Here is a 20752-nt window from a genome sequence, read left to right as displayed (position 1 = left end):
CCTGCCGTAGTATATTATCCCATCTTTGCTTAATTATTTACTTAATAATACACTGTTTCATCTTGGTTCCAAATGGTCTTGTTAGGTAGAGAAAACTGGTGGTCGTGGTGATGACAAGAGTAAAAATGGTGATGACTGATGAGACTAATGAGAGGTAGGCCTATTGATGTGGTGATGTTGGTGGTGGTATTATAGTAATAGTAGTAATAGTGATTATATATAGTAGCAGTAGTAGTAGTAGTAGTAGTAGCAGTAGTAGTAGTAGTCGTAGTAGTAGGAAAAATCACAATAGTGACCCCGTACAAACGCAAGCCAGCGCGGATCAGCTGACGCGTGTAAACAAACAGTCAGGTCACTCCTTAACCGTGTCACCTGGACGGCTTAATGAGGCACACCGGGGCCCGGGGACAGGTGCACAGGTGGTAATTAGGGCCACAGGTAAGCTTGTAGATGTTGCTTAAATTATAATTACATGTGTACTTATATTTTGCACAAGTTAGTCAGTCAGCGAACTAGTCAGACTCTCTCTCTCTCTCTCTCTCTCTCTCTCTCTCTCTCTCTCTCTCTCTCAGTCAGTTAGTCAACGAGTCAGTTAATATGTAAATTTAGTTGTCAGTCAGTCAGCCAATCTCTTTATCGTCCAGTTAGTCAGTCAGTCAATCTCTTTCTCAGCCAGTCAGTCAGGCAAGCTCTTTCTCAGTCAGTCAGTCAGTCAGTCAAGCTCTATATCACTTAGGCAGTCAGTCAGTCAATCTCTTTCTCAGCCAGTCACTCAAGCTCTCGTCCAGCCAGTCAGTCAGTCAGTCAAGCTCCATATCACTCACCCAACCAGTTAGTCAGCCAGTCAGCCAAACTTGTCCAGTCAGTCTTCTAAGGTCGATTTGACGATTTCACTCTTCTAGCCAGTCAGTCAGTCAACCACTTAGATATTTCCTAGCCATTCAGTCACCCAACCTATTTCTCTCCCAGCCAGCCAAACAGTTTACACTTTACCATACGGCGTGTATTGCTTAAATTTACGCATTCTGGGTTTGGGTGTGAGAGTGAGTGATTAGTTTAGTTTCTTATTATTTAGTAGTTTTATTATTTTTATTATTAATGCAACATTTATTTCCCGCGTGATTTTGCACCATTGAGTGGGGTACGTACGTGTAGGTGGATGCTAAGTGGACTGATAGGGAAATAATGGTAGCTGGGGCAGACTGGCCATGTGGGCATGTGGACAAGGTCAGGTCAGGAGTCAGGACCCCCACCCCCATGACCAACCGAAGGATAATATTGACCTAAGGATGCTGTAGGCCTAAGCACCGTCGGTAATATCAATGCGGGATGGAAGAATATTGGCTCAGGGATGGGTGTAAGTTACACGAACATAATACATTTCGTATCAAAAGGGAGCCGTCATGATATATGTGGGGCCATCATGGTAGGCGTGGGGCCGCCATGATAAGTGTGGGGCCATCATGGTAGGCGTGGGGCCGCCATGATAAGTGTGGGGCCATCATGGTAGGCATGGGGCCGCCATGATAAGTGTGGGGCCATCATGGTAGGCATGGGGCCGCCATGATAAGTGTGGGGCCATCATGGTAGGCGTAATGCCATGATAAGGGTGGGGCCATCATGGTAGGCGTGGGGCTGCCATGATAAGTGTGGGGCCATCATGGTAGGCGTGGGGCCGCCATGATAAGTGTGGGGCCATCATGGTAGGCATGGGGCCGCCATGATAAGTGTGGGGCCATCATGGTAGGCGTGGGGCCGCCATGATAAGTGTGGGGCCATCATGGTAGGCGTGGGGCCGCCATGATAAGTGTGGGGCCATCATGGTAGGCGTGGGGCCATCATGATAAGTGTGGGGCCATCATGGTAGGCGTGGGGCCGCCATGATAAGTGTTGGGCCATCATGGTAGGCATGGGGCCATCATGATAAGTGTTGGGCCATCATGGTAGGCGTGGGGCCGCCATGATAAGTGTTGGGCCATCATGGTAGGCGTGGGGCTGCCATGATAAGTGTGGGGCCATCATGGTAGGCGTGGGGCTGCCATGATAAGTGTTGGGCCATCATGGTAGGCGTGGGGCCGCCATGATAAGTGTTGGGCCATCATGGTAGGCGTGGGGCCACCATGATAAGTGTGGGGCCATCATGGTAGGCATGGGGCCGCCATGATAAGTGTTGGGCCATCATGGTAGGCGTGGGGCCGCCATGATAAGTGTTGGGCCATCATGGTAGGCGTGGGGCCGCCATGATAAGTGTGGGGCCATCATGGTAGGCGTGGGGCCGCCATGATAAGTGTTGGGCCATCATGGTAGGCGTGGGGCTGTCATGATAAGTGTGGGGCCATCATGGTAGGCGTGGGGCCATCATGATAAGTGTTGGGCCATCATGGTAGGCATGGGGCCATCATGATAAGTGCTGGGCCATCATGGTAGGCATGGGGCCGCCATGATAAATGTTGGGCCATCATGGTAGGCATGGGGCCATCATGATAAGTGTTGGGCCATCATGGTAGGCATATGGCCGCCATGATAAGTGTTGGGCCATCATGGTAGGCATGGGGCCATCATGATAAGTGTTGGGCCATCATGGTAGGCATGGGGCCGCCATGATAAGTGTTGGGCCATCATGGTAGGCGTCGGGCCGTCATGATAAGTGTGGGGCCATCATGATAGGCGTGGGGCCATCATGATAAGTGTTGGGCCATCATGGTAGGCGTGGGGCCGCCATGATAAGTGTGGGGCCATCATGATAGGCGTGGGGCCATCATGATAAGTGTTGGGCCATCATGGTAGGCGTGGGGCCATCATGATAAGTGTTGGGCCATCATGGTAGGCATGGGGCCATCATGATAAGTGTTGGGCCATCATGGTAGGCATATGGCCGCTATGATAAGTGTTGGGCCATCATGGTAGGCATGGGGCCATCATGATAAGTGTTGGGCCATCATGGTAGGCATGGGGCCGCCATGATAAGTGTTGGGCCATCATGATAAGTGTGGGGCCATCATGGTAGGCGTGGGGCCATCATGATAAGTGTGGGGCCATCATGGTAGGCGTGGGGCCGTCAAGGGGGGCCATCATGGTAGGCGTGGGGCCGTCATGATAAGTGTGGGGCCATCATGGTAGGCGTGGGGCCGCCATGATAAGTGTGGGGCCATCATGGTAGGCGTGGGGCTGTCATGATAAGTGTTGGGCCATCATGGTAGGCGTGGGGCCGTCCTGGGGGGCCATCATGGTAGGTGTGGGGCCATCATGATAAGTGTGGGGCCATTATGGTAGGCTTGGGGCCGTCATGATTAGTGTGGGGCCATCATGGTAGGCGTGGGGCCGTCAAGGGGGGCCATCATGGTAGGCATGGGCCGTCAAGGTGGGCCATCATGGTAGGCGTGGGGCCGTCATGATAAGTGTGGAGCCATCATGGTAGGCCTGGGGCCGTCAAGGGAGGCCAGGCGCCGTCTCGGGGGGCCGTCAAGGGGGGCCATCATGGTAGGCGTGGGGCCGTCATGATAAGTGTGGAGCCATCATGGTAGACTTGGGGCCATCATGGTAGGCTTGGGGCCATCATGGTAGGCGTGGGGCCGTCAAGGGGGGCCATCATGGTAGGCGTGGGGCCGTCAAGGGGGGCCATCATGGTAGGCGTGGGGCCGTCATGATAAGTGTGGGGCCATCATGGTAGACTTGGGGCCGTCATGGTAGGCATGGGGCCGTCAAGGGGGGCCATCATGGTAGGCGTGGGGCCGTCAAGGGGGGCCATCATGGTAGCTAGGCGTGGGGCCGTCAAGAGGGGCCATCATGGTAGCTATAGCTACCATGATGGCCTATAGGCGTGGGGTCGTCAAGGGGGGCCATCATGGTAGGCGTGGGGTCGTCAAGGGGGGCCATCATGGTAGGCGTGGGGCCGTCAAGGGGGGCCATCATGGTAGGCGTGGGGCCGTCAAGGGGGGCCATCATGGTAGGCGTGGGGCCGTCAAGGGGGGCCGTCAAGGGGGGCCATCATGGTTGTCGTGGGGCCGTCAAGGGGGGCCATCATGGTAGGCGTGGGGCCGTCAAGCGGGGCCATCATGGTAGGCGTGGGGCCGTCAAGCGGGGCCATCATGGTAGGCGTGGGGCCGTCAAGCGGGGCCATGATGGTAGGCGTGGGGCCGTCAAGGGGGGCCATCATGGTATGCGTGGGGCCGTCAAGCGGGGCCATCATGGTAGGCGTGGGGCCGTCAAGGGGGGCCATCATGGTAGGCGTGGGGCCGTCAAGCGGGGCCATCATGGTAGGCGTGGGGCCGTCAAGCGGGGCCATCATGGTAGGCGTGGGGCCGTCAAGCGGGGCCATCATGGTAGGCGTGGGGCCGTCAAGGGGGGCCATCATGGTAGGCGTGGGGCCGTCAAAGGGGGCCATCTTGGTAGGTGTGGGGCAATCAAGGGTGGCCATCATGGTAGGCTTGGGGCCGTCGGTCAGGGGCTGTTCAGACCATAATTCGGGCAATGGTTGACTGGTGGGCCGCTCAAGAAAGAATTATTTCCACTTGACATGTATAAGACAGACGGGGTAGCCTACTTGTTATCAGTCCCGCCAACGTTATCAAATTAGGAATAACTTTAATTAAATATCTTTATCTGTGTAGGTGAGGCAGCTTTAGGTCTGGAAGTGGCAAATGTTACATATTTTGGACGATTTGGTAACGTTAGCGGGCGCTGCGACGCGAACTATACTGGTACTGAACGAGGAATTTCCGGCTGCTCGGGACTGACAACAAGTGGCGCGTTTGTCTATTGCACAGATAACGATATTCAGTGAGTTATTGTTGAAACTGTTGATTATTGATGAGTAGCTGATAACGCTGTCTCGATCCCACACATCGCCACGACACATCATAAGCACTTGAGCAGCCAGCCTAGATCAAGTTGCTTGATCTAGGGCAGCAGCGAGTGGCGCCTAGTGTTACCAGATCCAAATTTTCAAATCATGTACTGAAATAAAATAATACAATGAGTACCTACAATCACGCTTACAAAATCTAATACGCCATTTGCTCTATGTTCATTCATCTTACACTACATTAACTTAACGCAAAACCTAGCTCCATGATGTATAAATTAACCTCTCGGCGGAAAATAATGCTAGATATGGTAACGATGGCGGCACCCTTTCTGCGGCGCTCGCTCGCTCACTCAGAGGCTTATAAGTACTCACTCGACTTCAGGGGCAACACGTGCAGGTAAACCGGATCCCCATATTAATTTAGAAGACGATTTACGCGAGTATTGTGTCCTTGAAGAGGTCGCGTAAATCCAAAGCAATGTAAATCAAACAAGAGGTAGGTTTGTACCTTTATTGCCTACTGTATCACTCTGACTCCTCTCCCTCTCGTGGTTCCTCCTCTGGCTGCCCTTCCCCTCGTGGTAGCACAGCAGCGAGGGTGTTGTTGTTGTTGAGTAGCGTGGCAGCGTGGGTACTGTCGAAGTTCATATACACCAAGTCAAGTCATACGCAGGTTTGTGGAAGGAGACACGACCGAGGCGTGGTTTATGCGTGACACTGCTTGGAGCCAAACTATAGTCGGTCCAAATTAGCATCAGTGTTGCCAACTCAAAATTTATAAATCCGCTAGGATGGCCTAAAAAATCCGCCAGATGATAGGTGAAGCTATACAAATTTGCCGCCAGATTGGTCTTGAAAATCCGCCAGTTACTCTTGTCAATTCTAAGATTTTTCCCGCTAGATTAACTGCAATTCCACCAGATCTAGCGGAAAATCCGCTGAAATGGCATCACTGATTAGCATGGTCAATTTGCACCGAGAAGCCCCTCCCCCATTCTGGCTAAGCTCCGCCCCCCTTTCACCTGATTGGCTGTTGACATAGGTTGTATCAAAGACATGTACCAAATATATATGATTGAGATAATCTAGCTTCTTTCATGATTAAAAAATATTCAAAACTTAATTGAATAACGACACTCTACTTAAACAATCAATGACATCACCTAAGAAACAAAGTACAATCATAATACTACAAGTTTTCAAGGGAGAACGGGCCCTGCAATACGAGCACTGAAGGCGACGATGGTAGGCTACCTTTAAAGTAATGCACACTTTCCGTCATTATTTCCTACATAGCTCATTCACATAGGCATACCAAATATAATCACATAAAAAATATACCCTATAATAACTGAATACAGGTAGGCTTGGAGCGACGGGTAGGCTACGTTTGTATGCTTAGCGCAACAGCCACAGATACGAAACTTATTCCTCAATACAATGAATCCTACTTGTATGAAGCTACTGTAGAATATATTTTTTATGTGATTGTATTTGGTATGCCTATGTGAATGAGCTATGTAGGAAATAATGTACTGTAGAGATATTTAGACCGACTTTTTTTTATAGAGAATGTAGAAACAGGGATTTAGAGAAAACGAGGAAAGGCGGACTAATTTAAATCAATCACTTCAACATGCCCTCCATCACACCCCACACCGCCGTTTGTAGACATTCTAATTACAGTCACGCAATAGCACAATAAAAAGGCATATTTTTTCGTCAGTGGCTTGCCTGAACGCGCTGTGAAAGAAGGCGAGAATGCACATCCAAAGTGCACATACGGCCCCAACTTTAGTCACCCCTGAACTGGCGGGTATTTTTTTTTTTAGGGGGGGCTCCAAGTGACGTCATCCCGCTGATCCGTCCCAAAACCGCCTCCTGCGCGTACCGGTCGCAGTTTTGAAGCAGAGTGACTTGACTTGGTATATATAGACTTTGGGTACTGTATTGTTGTCAAGTGGCTCGCGGGAAGAACTGAGCTCAGCTGTGTGGCCGCGGCGCCGTGTGAGTCCAGTTTCGTGATACATCTGGTGGCCACTCCATAAAATATCGCGTATAAGTGGAAAAAAACGTGTAAATTAAACATTTATTTGGATTTTGGACCCCTCGTTATTTCAAAAACGCGTAAACCAAACTCGCGTAAATCGAGAGTTACTATTACTCATGACATTCGTAACAATGGGGTGACATGGCTTCAGGTTACCAGATAATTGTAGTGAACTGATACAAGTGTGAGTAACTGCGTGCGGACGAGGGAGGATAAACATAATAGTGAAACCCGGCCAGCGCCATGTTTCCAATCTCTACGAGGATGTGGTGCCAACCAGTTAGATATTTACCAGTCAGTCAGTCAGTCAGCTAGTTTCCAGTCAGTCAATCAGTGTTATAACCTTTCCCTTACCCAAATAACCAGTCAATCAGTCAGCCAATCTCTCAGTCAGTCAGCCAACCAGCAAGATATTTACCAGTCACTCAGTCAGTTAGTTAGTTTCCAGTCAGTCAATCAGTCTACTAACCTTTCCCTTACCCAAATAACCAGTCAATCAGTCAGTCATCCAACCAGCAAGATATTTACCAGTCACTCAGTCAGTTAGCTAGTTTCCAGTCAGTCAATCAGTCTAATAACCTTTCCCTTACCCAATTAACCAGTCAACAAGCCAGTCAGTCAACCAGTTAGATATTTATGTCAGTCAGCAAGTCTCCAATCAGTCAGTCAGTTAACAAGTCTCCAGTCAGTCTAAAATAACCTTAACCTTACCCAAATAACCAGTCCATCAGTAAATCAGTCAGTCAACCAGCCAGTTAGATATTTACCAGTCAGTCAGCCAGTCTCCATTCGTTCAGTCAGTCTAATTACCTTTCTCTCACCCACACAGTCAGTCATCCAGCAAGCTCACCGTCCATCAAGCCAAGCAATAACCCAGTCGCCCAGTCAGTCAGTCGGTCACCATGGCTCACAGTCTGCTCAACGGACTCACCGCAGACTCACCTGATGACGAGGAATTCAGGTGAGATGGAACACACACACACACACACACACAGGTTTTTCTTTTACAATATCTTCCTTTTTTTCCTTCACTTAAATCTTGCACTACCTCTACTACTATACTGTCCTTCTTTTATACTTATTTACTTGTTTACTTTACTTATACTTTGCTGTGTACTACAACTATAGGTCAACACACACACACACACACACACACACATATACTAGGTTAATACGTACACACAAACACACTGATCCTGCTTGGTGAATTCTTGTAACGTTCTTGTATTTTTTTATTTATATTTATTTTTTCTTATGTATTCATTATATTTATTTACCCATGTGCATTTTTTTTTTTTTTTTTTTTTTTTTTTTTTACTTGTTTCCTCGGCATTCTTTCTTTTTCTCTCTAAAAGTTCACAGTAAAAAAAAAAAAATCCTCACTTTCCTTCCTTCCTTGCTTCCTCCTTCATCCCTTTTCTGTCCTTTTTATTTTTGTATGCAAGTGGAAGCATACCGTACACTGTCACAATATGGTCCACCTTACCTGCTTACCTTACTTTACTTTCTTACTTAACTGTGTATGACAACTATAGATAAATACACTCACACATCAGTTTTCCTCCTTCACAATCCGTATATCTTGCATTTTTCCTTCACCCAAATCCAGCAACACTACAACTCAAAGCCAATACACACACAGGTTCTCGTCAGACCTGAGCCTCGAGGACATTCGCTCGGAGCAGCACCGGTTCTGCATTGAGAGGGACTGGCTGAACCACCACCAGCCTCGGAGCGTCCTGCTGGCAATGGTCGGGGAGGTCGGAGAGCTGGCAGAGCTGTTCCAGTGGCGTGGGGAGGTGAGGAGATGGTGGGGGAGGATGTGTGTGTATGTGTGGAGGGTGTGTATGGGTGGAGGTGTCTGTATGTGTGTGTTGGAAGGAATGTGTCTGTGTATGTGTTTTTTGAGGGGGTTGTATGTGTGTGTGTGTATTTACCTAGTTGTGAAATACAGGAAAAGAGCTGTACTAGGGTCGTGCTGTCCCGTCTCCATGACGCTTATGATCCAATTTGGCTTTAAATTCATGAATCGTTTTTGCACACACAGTCTGCTCGTCAAGTCCGTTCCATGTTGTTATGCTTCTGTATGGAAAACTGTATTTCTTGATGTCTCTCCTACAGTCGCTCTTCTTCAATTTCTCACCGTTGCTCTTGTGTGTGTGTGTGTGTGTGTGTGTGTGTGTGTGTGTGTGTGTGTGTGTGTGTGTGTGTGTGTGTGTGTGTCCTTACCTAACAGTATTTACACTCCCGCACCTCTCACATCTCTCTCCGTCCCCCTTGCACAGGTTTCCACAGGGCTTCCAGAGTTCTCCGCTCACGACAAGATGCGTGTCGGCGAGGAGATGAGCGACGTCCTGATCTACCTCATCGACCTCGCCAAGCAGTGTCGCATTGATCTCCCATCCGCCGTGAAGGACAAGATCCGAAAAAATGCCCTCAAGTACCCGGCGAACAAGGTGTGTGGAAGCGCCGACAAGTACACAAGCTACATGGACGAGGAGGAGTCTGCCGGTGGTGAGGATGGGGTGAAGGTGGTGGTGGGTGGTGCTGGCGGTGGTGCGGGTGGTGGTGGTGGTGGTGTGGGGAGGGAGAGAGAGGAGGGTGATGGGAGTGAGTGAGTTACCGAGTGAGTGTGTGAGTTTGAGAGTGAGTGATTGGTTTAGTATCTTATAATTTAGTAGTTTTATTATTTTTATTATTATTTCTGCATTTATTTTCCGAGTGTGAGAATTATTATTATTATGACTGCATTTATTTTCCTTATTTTTGTGTTTATTTGCGATTTTATTTACGTTATTTATATATGTTTTCTCGGTACTTATTGTCCCTCGCTCAGTCTCTCGGCAAGTTCGTGGTACTTATGATTTTTTTTTCTCTCCTTCCCTCCTTTCTTCATTCATTCCTATCCCCTCAATATTCTTCCCTTCCTTCATTCCTCCTTCATTCCCTTTCTTTGCCATTCCTTCCTTCCTTCATTTATTCCTATCCTCTCATTTTCATTTTGTTTCTATCCTTCCTTCATTCTCTATCTCCATCATTCATTCTGATTTTTGTTTATTTTTTCTTTCTTTTCTTCCTTCCTCCTTTATTCCCTTTCTTTGTCATTCTTTCCTTCCTTCATTCCTATTCTCATTGACTTTTTCTTTTTCTCCTTCCCTCCTTCATTCCCTGTCTCCGCCATTCTTTCCTTCCTTCCTTCCCTTCCTCCTCCCTTCCCTTCCCTTCCCTTCCCTTCCCTTCCCTCAGCTCCTCTTCAGTGGGCCATAATAAGTGCTGGAGGTCAGGTCAAGATAATTTGTACTGACAAATCCTTCTCGTCATAGCCTATCCTTTTTTATTTTTCATTATAATAAGCAAGAAAGAGAAAAGGAAGAATCTCAATAAACCTAAACTAATATATGTTTTTGTGTGGGCTCGGCAGAGGATGAATAATAACAGTAATAATAATAATAATAATAATAATAGTGATTAATTTGCACAGTCACACAAATTCACACTAGTAGCCTGTACCATTATTTTGTGTGTTGACCTAGCAAAAATAAATCAATAATAATAATAATCACAGTATTTATTGATTTTCACAGCGGTATCTAGATTGATTTTCTCTTCAAATTCATTAATTTCAATTTACAGGAGAGTCACTAAGAGAATTCACTATTAATTCATGGTAATATATTTTTTTGAGTGTGGGCCAGGTAAAAATAAAATATAATAAGAAGAAGAAATAGAGGAAGAATCACTATCAATTATTTTTCACTGGAGTATCAGGCTAACTATTATACAAAATCTTTAACCCTTTCCTTGCAATTGCAAAGAGAGGAAAGAGGAGAAGATCTGGACTAATATTTTACCTCCAATCTTTAACTTTGAATTGCAAAACAAGGAAAGAGGAGGCCAAAATCTATAAGATTAAGTATTTACCTCCAATCTTTAACTTTGAATATCAGTCATGTGAAAGGTGAAGAAAAAAATTCCGCTATATATATGATTTTCCTCCAATCTTTAACTTTGAATTGCAAGAAAGAGAAAAGAAAAAAGAAATCTGCACTAATATTTTACCTCCAATCTTTAACTTTGAATTGCAAGAAAGAGAAAAGAAAAAAGAAATCTGCACTAATATTTTACCTCCAATCTTTAACTTTGAATTGCAAGAAAGGGAAAAGAAAAAAAAATTACACCAATATTTTACCTCTAGACTGAGCAATAGTTATTCTCTGTTTTCATTTTGCCTCCACCCTTAAAAATATATTGTTGTGTATCTCGAAAGTCATAATTAAGGGGCTATATCTAATTAATTCATCAAACTAACACATCAATTAGTATCGAAACCTTTATAGCTGACCTTTCTCTCTTAGGGATGGGTTCGCACAAAGCATTATCAAGAGTGTTCAAACCTCCTCTCCAGCACTGGGTATCGAGGGAGAGGTTTTGACATCTATACCCTCCCCTTAACACACCAATTAATATCAAAACCTTTATAGCTGACCTTTCTCTCTTAGGGATGGGTTCGCACAAAGCATTTTCAAGAGTGTTCAAACCTCTTCTCCAGCACTGCGTATCAAAGGAAAGGTTTCAACATCTATACCCTCCCCTTAACACACCAATTAATATCGAAACCTTTATAGCCGACCTCTCTCTCTTAGGGATGGGTTCGCACAAAGCATTATCAAGAGTGTTCAAACCTGCTCTCCAGCACTGGGTATTGAGGGAGAGGTTTTGATATCTATACCCTCCCCTTAACACACCAATTGATATCAAAACCTTTATTAGTACTGACTTCTCTCTCTCAGGGATGGGTTCGCACAAAGCATTATCAAGAGTGTTCAAACCTCCTCTCCAGCACTGGATATCGAGGGTCAGGTTTCGACATCTATACCCTCCCCTTAACACACCAATTAATATCAAAACCTTTATTACTGACCTCTCTCTCTTAGGGATGGGTTCGCACAAAGCATTATCAAGAGTGTTCAAACCTCCTTTCCAGCACTGGGTATTGAGGGAGAGGTTTTAACGTCTATTCCCTTCCTTTAACACCATAAGTTCCTAGTCCTCTCTCCTCCTATGACTCCTGTCCACTACCTAACAGGCTAACTAGTTAACTACTGTAAGCGCTGGTTATACTAAGTTACAATAGGTGCACCTGACAATCACCAAATGTGGGGTACAAGCTTGGTGGAGGGACTTTTTTGGCAGCCATAGCTGGCTAAAGAATAGCCTATCCAGATATTTTGTTTTTATGTATTAATGATCCACGAGACATCCTAGAGTTAAATCAAAGTATGTGCTTATCTTTGTATTCACTCATACACACACTGGTAATATTTCTATGGTGCCTGATTCACTTGTTTGAGCGAAATTCTATTGTGAAAAACAGTCACATATTTGTGTCACTGGTAAAAATGAAACTAGTAATGAAAGTTTTGCCACCATGAAACATACACAAATAGATAAATATGAAAGCTCACTTAGTCACAATAAGTGACATCATCTGCTTTGCGCAGTAAAAATATACTATTTGTGGTATCAGACACCCGCAAAATGGCGTATGGGCTGACTCTGGTCAGCGGGCAACAGCCTCAACGTTGCCAGATTGTCGTACTCAGCCGATTATATTTCCCGATTTAGTACCTGTAAACTGTCTTCTGGGCTCCAATAACGAAACTAATTTATAGTTATCGTTAAAAGAGTAAGATCCTGATGTTTCTTGGCAATAGTTAGGCGCCAGAAACGGTAAATACTGTGCTCTGAGTACGACAATCTGGCAACGGTGCCTATACGTATTTTCATATTATTGTTCTCTTGTTTATTCAATGTTCTATTCAAGAAAAAGAATACCCATAATTTTAGTTAGTTTTTGGTTATAAGGATTCTTTACGAAATACAATTATAACATTACCTTCTACTAGTTAGGAAACGTACGGAATCCTGGATCGGCTACAGTGATGTTGGGTGCGCCTATTATCATTCTCGGTCACTCTTTGGATGGTGTGGAAGTGTCGGAATACAGGCAACTCTCGATTTACGCGAGTATTGTGTCCTTGAAGAGGTCACGTAAATCAAAAACAATGTAAATCAAACAAGAGGTAGGTTTGTACCTTTATTGCCTACTGTATCACTGTGACTCCTCTCCCTCTCGTGGTTCCTCCTCTGGCTGCCCTTCCCCTCGTGGTAGCACAGCAGCGAGGGTGTTATTGTTGAGTAGCGTGGCAGTGTGGGTACTGTATTGTTGTTCAAGTGGCGCGTGGTAAGAACTGAGCTCAGCTGTGTGGCCGCAGTGCCGTGTGAGTCCAGTTGCGTGAGACATCTGGCGGCCACTTCATAAAATATTGCGTATAAGTGAAAAAAAAAAACGTGTAAATTAAACATTTATTTGGATTTTGGACCCCGCGTTATTTTAAAAATGCGTAAACCAAACTCGCGTAAATCGAGAGTTACCTGTATATATATCACCACCCTGGTAAGCAGTCTGCCCAAGTCATTTTTGCTCCTTTTTGGGAAATCGAAAAAGTCTGTCACTCGTAAACAATCTGCCCGTCATTTTTCTGCTTTTGGGGAAATCAAAAAAACTGTCCCATTTTCTAAGTCTGCTGTAAACAAACTGCCTAAGTATATTTTTTTACGTTGGGGAAATCGAGAATAATAATATCATGTTCTTATTTTTCACTTACTAGGCTATTTGTATATTCCTCGAGGCAGCCTTTCTTTAACCTTAGGTGCTGCACACTCATAACACACAAGGGAACGTTTATGCAAGGGATGTCGGTATAAATGTTTCTTCATTTCTATACATATTTATTTCTTCACTCACTGGGCTATTCATATATTCCTTGAGGCAGCCTTTCTTTAACCTCAGGTGTGCACAGACTGATACGACACAAGGGAACGTTTATGCAAGGGATGTCGATATATATATTTCTTCATTTCTATACATATTTATTTCTTCACTTACTAGACTATTCATATATTCCTCGAGGCAGCCTTTCTTTAACCTCAGGCGCTGCACACTCATACGACACAAGGGAACGTTTATGCAAGGGATGTCGATATATATGTTTCTTCATTTCTATACATATTTATTTCTTCACTCACTAGGCTATTCAGTTATTCCTCAAGGCACCCTCTCTTCAACCTTAAGTGTTCACAGACTCATACGACACAAGGGAACGTTTATGCAAGGGATGTCGATATATATGTTTCTTCATTTCTATGCATATTTATTTCTTCACTCACTAGGCTATTCATATATTCCTCGAGGCAGCCTTTCTTTAACCTTAGGTGTGCACAGACTCATACAACACAAGGGAACGTTTATGCAAGGGATGTCGATATATATGTTTTTTCATTTCTATACATATTTATTTCTTCACTCACTAGGCTATTCATATATTCCTTGAGGCAGCCTTTCTTTAACCTTAGGTGCTGCACAGACTCATACAACACAAGGGAACATTATGCAAGGGCTGTCGGTATATTTCCTCCTTCATTTCTATACATAATTATATTTTCGCTCACTAGACTATTCATATAATCCTCAAGGCAGCCTTTCTTTAACCTTAGGTGCTGCACAGACTGATACGACACAAGGGAATGTTTATGCAAGGGATTTATTTATTATTATTATTATTTTTTTTTTTTTACAACAAAGGAGGCAGCTCAAGGGCACAAAAAAGGAAACAATAATAAAAAAGCCCGCTACTCGCTGCTCCTAAAAAAAAGAATCAAAAGAGGTGGCCGAAAGAGATCAAGTTCAGGATGTCGGTATATATACTAGGCTATTCTTGATTGTATATTCCGCTAGGCAGCATTTCTTTAACCTTAGGAGTTTGCAGAGTCATATGATGCAAGGGGACACTCATACAAAGGCCTGTCGGTATATTTATTTCATTTATTTATTTATTTTTGCATTGACTAGGCTATTCATGATTGTATATTCCTCTAGTTTCTTAAACCTTAGGAGTTTGCAGAGTCATATGATGCAAGGGGAGACTCATACGAAGGCCTGTCGGTATATTTATTTCATTTATTTATTTATTTTTGCATTTACTAGGCTATTCTTGATTGTATATTCCTCGAGGCAGCACTTCTATAACCTTAGGCACTCCACAGACTCATATGATGCAAAGGGAGACTCATACGAAGGCCTGTCGATATATTTATTTCATTTATTTATTTATTTTTCCATTTACGAGGCTTTTCTTGATTGTAGACTCCTCGAGGCAGCACTTCTGTAACCTTAGGCACTCCACAGACTCATATGATGCGAGGAAACACTCATACGAAGGCCTGTCGATATATTTAATTTTTCACCCACTTAGTTTAGTTCAGGTAACTCTCAATTTACGCGAGTATTGTGTCCTTGAAGAGGTCGCGTAAATCAAAAATAATGTTTATCAAACAAGAGGTAGGTTTGTACCTTTATTGCCTACTGTATCACTCTGACTCCTCTCGCTCTCGTGGTTCCTCCTTTGGCTGCCCTTCCCCTCGTGGTAGCACAGCAGCGAGGGTGTTGTTGCTGTAGAGTAGCGTGGCAGCGTGGGTACTGTATTGTTGTTCAAGTGGCGCGCGGGAAGAACTGAGCTCAGCTGTGTGGCCGCGGCGCCGTGTGAGTCCAGTTGCGTGAGACATCTGGTGGCCACTCCATAAAATATCGTGTATAAGTGAAAAAACGTGTAAATTAAACATTTATTTGGATTTTGGACCCCGCGTTACTTAAAGAACGCGTAAACCAAACTCGCGTAAATCAAGAGTTACCTGTATCTCCTTTTTTGGGGTAGGATTCATACAAACATTGATGCATTTCTTTCTTTCTTTCCCTCCTTCCTTCCTTCCTTATTCCTTTTCCTTATTATTCCTTCCTTCCTTCCTTCATTATTTTATTCCTATCCTCTCATTACTTATTCCATCATTCTCTCCTTCCTTTCATTATCCTTTATTCCCTTTCTCCTCTGTCAGTTAATTTATATCCATTTCTAGGGTACGATATAAACAAACATTGGCTATTTCTTATTATCATTTCTACCCTCTTATTTTACATTATTCCTTCCTTCCTTCATTTATTCCTATCCTCTCATTACTTATTCCATCATTCTCTCCTTCCTTTAATCCTCCCTCTCATTACTTATTCCATCATTCTCTCCTTCCTTTAATCCTCCCTCTCATTACTTATTCCATCATTCTCTCCTTCCTTTAATCCTCCCTCTCATTACTTATTCCATCATTCTCTCCTTCCTTTAATCCTCCCTCTCATTACTTATTCCATCATTCTCTCCTTCCTTTAATCCTCCCTCTCATTACTTATTCCATCATTCTCTCCTTCCTTTCATCCTCCTTTATTCCCTTTCTCCTCTGTCAGTTAATTTATATCCATTTCTAGGGTACGATATAAACAGAACATTGGCATATATCTTATCATTTCTACCCTCTTATTTTACCATAGTTTACCATCTTTCTTTTGGGTTGTGATCTGTGCAAACACTGATTCATTTCTCGGTGATCATTGCTACCATATCTCCTTAGTTTCCTCCTCTTTGGTTATGGTTAATGCAGATATCGGCACATTTATTTTTGCCAGTGCTACCCTCTTGATAATTTAGTATCTCAAAGTCAAGGGATGAAGCTCTTTAAAGTTCCTTGGGCTGGCTGGCGTACTTTAGGGTCCCGCTGGGCGATTTTATTTTATTTTTTTCCCTTATTTTTTTCTTCTAATTTAGGTCACGAGTAATTGTTCATAGGATTAAAGAAGAAAAAATGGGTAAATTCAGTCTTCAAGTGTGTGTGTGTGTGTGTTTTGGTGTACGTAGGGAGGAACATATTATCACTGTTATTTTTATTTTACCGTATGACATAGAAGATCATTATTTTTTTCCCTACCTCTAAGTCAGGTCATCATGGTTAGCGAGTGTTTCCATGACTAAAAAAAAAGGGAAGGAAGGATGAAATGTGTGTGTGACCGTTTGTATGGGCGTAAGCAGCAGAAACGGCACTGCATATTTTTTTCTTTACATTTTCTATCTACCGGCAAATTGGGTCAACCAGGCGAATGTTGTTTGAGGAGTAAGATGCAAAGGAAATTGAAATGAAAAAAATAAAGAGTTCGTGTGTGTCTGGTTAATGGGGTCTTGGCGTGAAGGTGTTCTATGGTTGCCTACACTTAAGAGTTCAATTCAGTTACGTAATGTTTTGAGCAAGGCAGGAAAGGAAAAAGAAAGAAGAATGTAAAAAGTGCGTGAGTGTGTCTGGTTAATGGGGTTTTGGCATGAAGGTGTTCGATGATTGCCTACACTCAAGAGGTCAGTTCAGTTCAGTTATGTAAAGTTTCAAGCAAGGCAGGAAAGGAAAAAGAAAGAAGAATGTAAAAAGTGCGTGAGTGTGTCTGGTTAATGGGGTTTTGGCATGAAGGTGTTCGATGATTGCCTACACTTAAGAGGTCAGTTCAGTTCAGTTACGTAAAGTTTCGAGTAAGGCAGGAAAGGAAAAAGAAGAATGTAAGAAGTGTGTGTGTCTGGTTAATGGGGTTTTGGCATGAAGGTGTTCGATGGTTGCCTACACTTAAGAGGTCACTTCAGTTACGTAAAGTTTTGAGCAAGGCAGGAAAGGAAAAAGAAGAATGTAAGAAGTGTGTGTCTGGTTAATGGGGTTTTTGGCATGAAGGCGTTCGATGATTGCCTACACTTAAGAGTTCAGTTCAGTTCAGTTACGTAATGTTTCGAGTAAGGCAGGAAAGGAAAAAGAAGAATGTAAGAAGTGTGTGTGTCTGGTTAATGGGGTCGCGGCGTGAAGGTGTTCGATGGTTGCCTACACTCAAGAGTTCAGTTCAGTTCAGTTACGTAATGTTTCGAGCAAGGCAGGAAAGGAAAAAGAAGAATGTAAAAAGTGTGTGTGTCTGGTTAATGGGGTCGCGGCATGAAGGTGTTCGATGGTTGCCTACACTTAAGAGTTCAGTTCAGTTCAGTTACGTAAAGTTTTGAGCAAGGCAGGAAAGGGAAAAGAAAGAAGAAAGTAAAGAGTTTGTGTGTGTCTGGTTAATGGGGTCGCGGCATGAAGGTGTTCGATGGTTGCCTACACTTAAGAGCTCACTTCAGTTCAGTTACGTAATGTTTCGAGCAAGGCAGGAAAGGAAAAAGAAAGAAGAATGTAAAAAGTGTGTGTGTGTCTGGTCATGGGGTCTCATATATAAGATTCTCAATGGTTGTCTATGCCTAAGAGTTGAGTTTCGTAATGTTTTGAATAAGGCGGAAAGGGAAATGAAAGAAGAATGTTAAGTGTGTGTGTGTGTGTCTGGTGATGGGGTCTCATATACAAGATTCTCAGTGGTTGTCTACACATAAGAGTTGAGTTACGTAATGTTTCAAATAAGCTGGAAAGGGAAAAGAAAGGAGAATGTTAAGAGTGTGTGTGTCTGGTTAATGGGGTCTTGTCTTGAAGGTTTATCATAGTTGTCTATACATAAGAGTTTAGTCTCGTAATGTTTCAAATATGGCAAAAAGAATGTAAGTAAAGAGTTCATGGAGTCTCGTCATGAAGGTTTTCTATGGTTGTATACGCATAAGAGTTTAGTCTCATAATGTTTCAAGTTAGGCAAGAAGGGAAAAGAGAGGAAGAGTGTAAGTAAGGAGTTCATGTGTCTGGTTAAGGGGTCTTAGGGACGCTTTCACAGTCACGTTGTTAGTTTTGATCGTTACCAATGGCGGAGATCGACACTATGATTTTCCACGTGAAACTGGCCTATGGGGTAGTGGCGACTGCAAGAGGAAGCGAGAGGTGTTGAGAGTGTGTGGCAAGGTGCGGGACTAGGCTAACCCCGCAGCCGCCACTACCCCATCGGCCAGTTTTACGTGGAAATACTATAGCGCGATCGCCGCCATTGGTAACGATCAAGACAAACAAAGTGACTGAAAGCGGCCATTAGTATTCAAACTGACCCTCACACTTTACGAATGACATGTTCCTAAAATAATAAAAACAAGAAGAAGCAGTTTTCTGGTGTTTGTTAATTGAATGGTTAAAAAGGAAGAAAATAATAAAACAGACTAGGCTAACAATACACCTGACCTCCACTTTACGAATGAATTACGCCCTTGAAGAAAACGCCGCAAGACATAAAGTTAGATGAGGAAAAAAGAGGAAAAGGTAAACCAATAACCTGGCCTTTAAATATTCGTTGTGGAAAATGAGAAAGGAGAGAAAAATGAAGATGATAAGGAACATATGTGAGTGAAAAGATTATGAAATGCTAAAATTGGAAGTCAGAATATGGAAAAAAAAAAAAGTTTGGAATTTTGTCGTACTTCAACCGAGCAAAGATCAGTGAAAAGCAATCTCCGTTAAACCCAATCTAAGTTACGTAAGCATTCATAAAGTGGAGGTCACCCATAATCTATATTCTAAGGTAACTCATTATGTGTAAGATATCAATTAAGAGGAAAAAATGCTCATCATTACTGTAAAAAGAGGCTGAACGTTAGGCTATGCAAGGCCAGGTAGACGTCAGGTAGCCTAGCCAAAGTATATAGATGTAATAATATCGTAATAAACGCCTGTATCCGCAAGCCTACGAAATCTCGAGCTGTACGTATAGAATTAGGTCTATAGGCGAACTTCCCGAGCTTACGATACAATTAGGTCTCTCGTCACGGCAGCTTTCGTTTAGTTAGTCTACGTAGATCCCGAGTGTGCGCGCATGTGTGTGTGTGCTACGGTGCTGTTACGACGCACTGCGATGTACTACTATTCCTGCACGTCCAATAAACTGTACACCACACCCCAAGTTGGTTTCCGTTCACTCTTCGACACTTAACCTGTCCGCTGCGATTGGCACGGATTTGGCCTTCACTGGTAGCCTGGTAACATACACTTCCAGGTCTTTCTCTGCCTCTGCGGTGGATAGTGGAGTGTTTCCCATGTGGTATTGGTGTGCTGGATATCCCTTCACTGGTAGCCTGGTAACATACACTCCCAGGTCTTTCTCTGCCTCTGTGGTGGATAGTGGAGTTTACCATGTGGTGCTGGATATCCTTCACTGGTAGCCGTCTTTCTCTGGCTCTGGGGTTGATAGTTGAGTTTCCCATGTGGTATTGGTGTGCTGGATATCCCTTCACTGGTAGCCTGGTAACATACACTCCCACGTCTTTCTCTGCCTCTGTGGTGGATAGTGGACTGGTAGCCTTGCAACATACACAGGTCTTTCTCTGCCTCTGTGGTGGATAGTGGAGTGTTTCCCATGTGGTATTGGTGTGCTGGATATCCCTTCACTGGTAGCCTGGTAACATACACTCCCAGGTCTTTCTCTGCCTCTGTGGTGGATAGTGGAGTGTTTCCCATGTGGTATTGGTGTGCTGGATATCCCTTCACTGGTAGCCTGGTAACATACACTCCCAGGTCTTTCTCTGCCTCTGTGGTGGATAGTGGAGTGTTTCAGGTCTTTCTCTGCCTCTGTGGTGGATAGTGGAGTGTTTCCCATGTGGTATTGGTGTGCTGGATTTCCCCTCCCAAGGTGCAGGACTTTACATTTTTCTTCATTGTATTGTAGCAGCCACTTTTTGTTCCATTCATGATGCTTGGTGAGGTCTTCTGGTAGGAAATCTGCATCCAAGGGCTTAATGGAGTCCTTACTTATTAGATCTAAGTGGTTACGAATCCGTCTGTACTCAAACTATACAGGCTGTTGTGGGTATTGAAATATATTATCCCACCTCCTTATGTATTAGATTTAAGTGGTTACAAGTCACCCTATACGTCAACAAACAATATAGGCAGTTATAATTAAGTATCGAAATATCTCCGAGTTTCTGACGTAAGACCTGTCAGATTCTTCATTCATTTCATATTTGTGTACTCATAAGAACAGAGAACTATATACGTACTACATCGTAACTGGATTCGGAATATCTAGAGTT

At 44.0% G+C, this 20752-nt stretch overlaps 1 protein-coding gene and 1 long non-coding RNA gene across 21 annotated transcripts; both read left to right on the top strand.

The window, feature by feature from the left end:
• Nucleotides 1–291: 291 nt before the first annotated feature.
• LOC126986132 (dCTP pyrophosphatase 1-like) lies at nucleotides 292–10068 on the top strand. Of its 4 annotated transcripts, none has more exons than XM_050841971.1 (4): nucleotides 292–438; nucleotides 7687–7818; nucleotides 8500–8656; nucleotides 9143–10068. In XM_050841971.1, exons 2-4 carry the CDS (start codon nucleotides 7760–7762, stop codon nucleotides 9473–9475), a joined length of 549 nt encoding a protein of 182 aa, XP_050697928.1. In that variant the 5' UTR covers nucleotides 292–438; nucleotides 7687–7759; the 3' UTR covers nucleotides 9476–10068. The 4 variants fall into 4 exon arrangements, with proteins under 4 accessions (XP_050697928.1, XP_050697931.1, XP_050697930.1 ...); XM_050841974.1 differs by lacking the exon at nucleotides 292–438 and adding an exon at nucleotides 4658–4779; XM_050841973.1 differs by lacking the exon at nucleotides 292–438 and adding an exon at nucleotides 5057–5204.
• On the top strand, nucleotides 5304–20415 carry LOC126986133 (uncharacterized). 17 transcript variants are annotated; one of them, XR_007739318.1, is made up of 4 exons: nucleotides 5304–5407; nucleotides 13042–17412; nucleotides 17536–19815; nucleotides 20037–20272. It is a non-coding gene; the product is annotated as an uncharacterized LOC126986133 (long non-coding RNA). The 17 variants fall into 17 exon arrangements; XR_007739307.1 differs by lacking the exon at nucleotides 5304–5407 and adding an exon at nucleotides 11135–11282 and having other exon boundaries at nucleotides 11427–17412; XR_007739315.1 differs by lacking the exon at nucleotides 5304–5407 and adding an exon at nucleotides 11136–11282 and having other exon boundaries at nucleotides 11718–17412.
• The last annotated feature ends 337 nt before the right edge of the window (nucleotides 20416–20752 follow it).

This window comes from Eriocheir sinensis, chromosome 61, assembly GCF_024679095.1.
Source record: "Eriocheir sinensis breed Jianghai 21 chromosome 61, ASM2467909v1, whole genome shotgun sequence".
In the NCBI taxonomy this organism is placed as follows: Eukaryota; Metazoa; Arthropoda; class Malacostraca; order Decapoda; family Varunidae; genus Eriocheir; species Eriocheir sinensis.
This window is presented reverse-complemented; position numbering and strand designations above follow the sequence as displayed.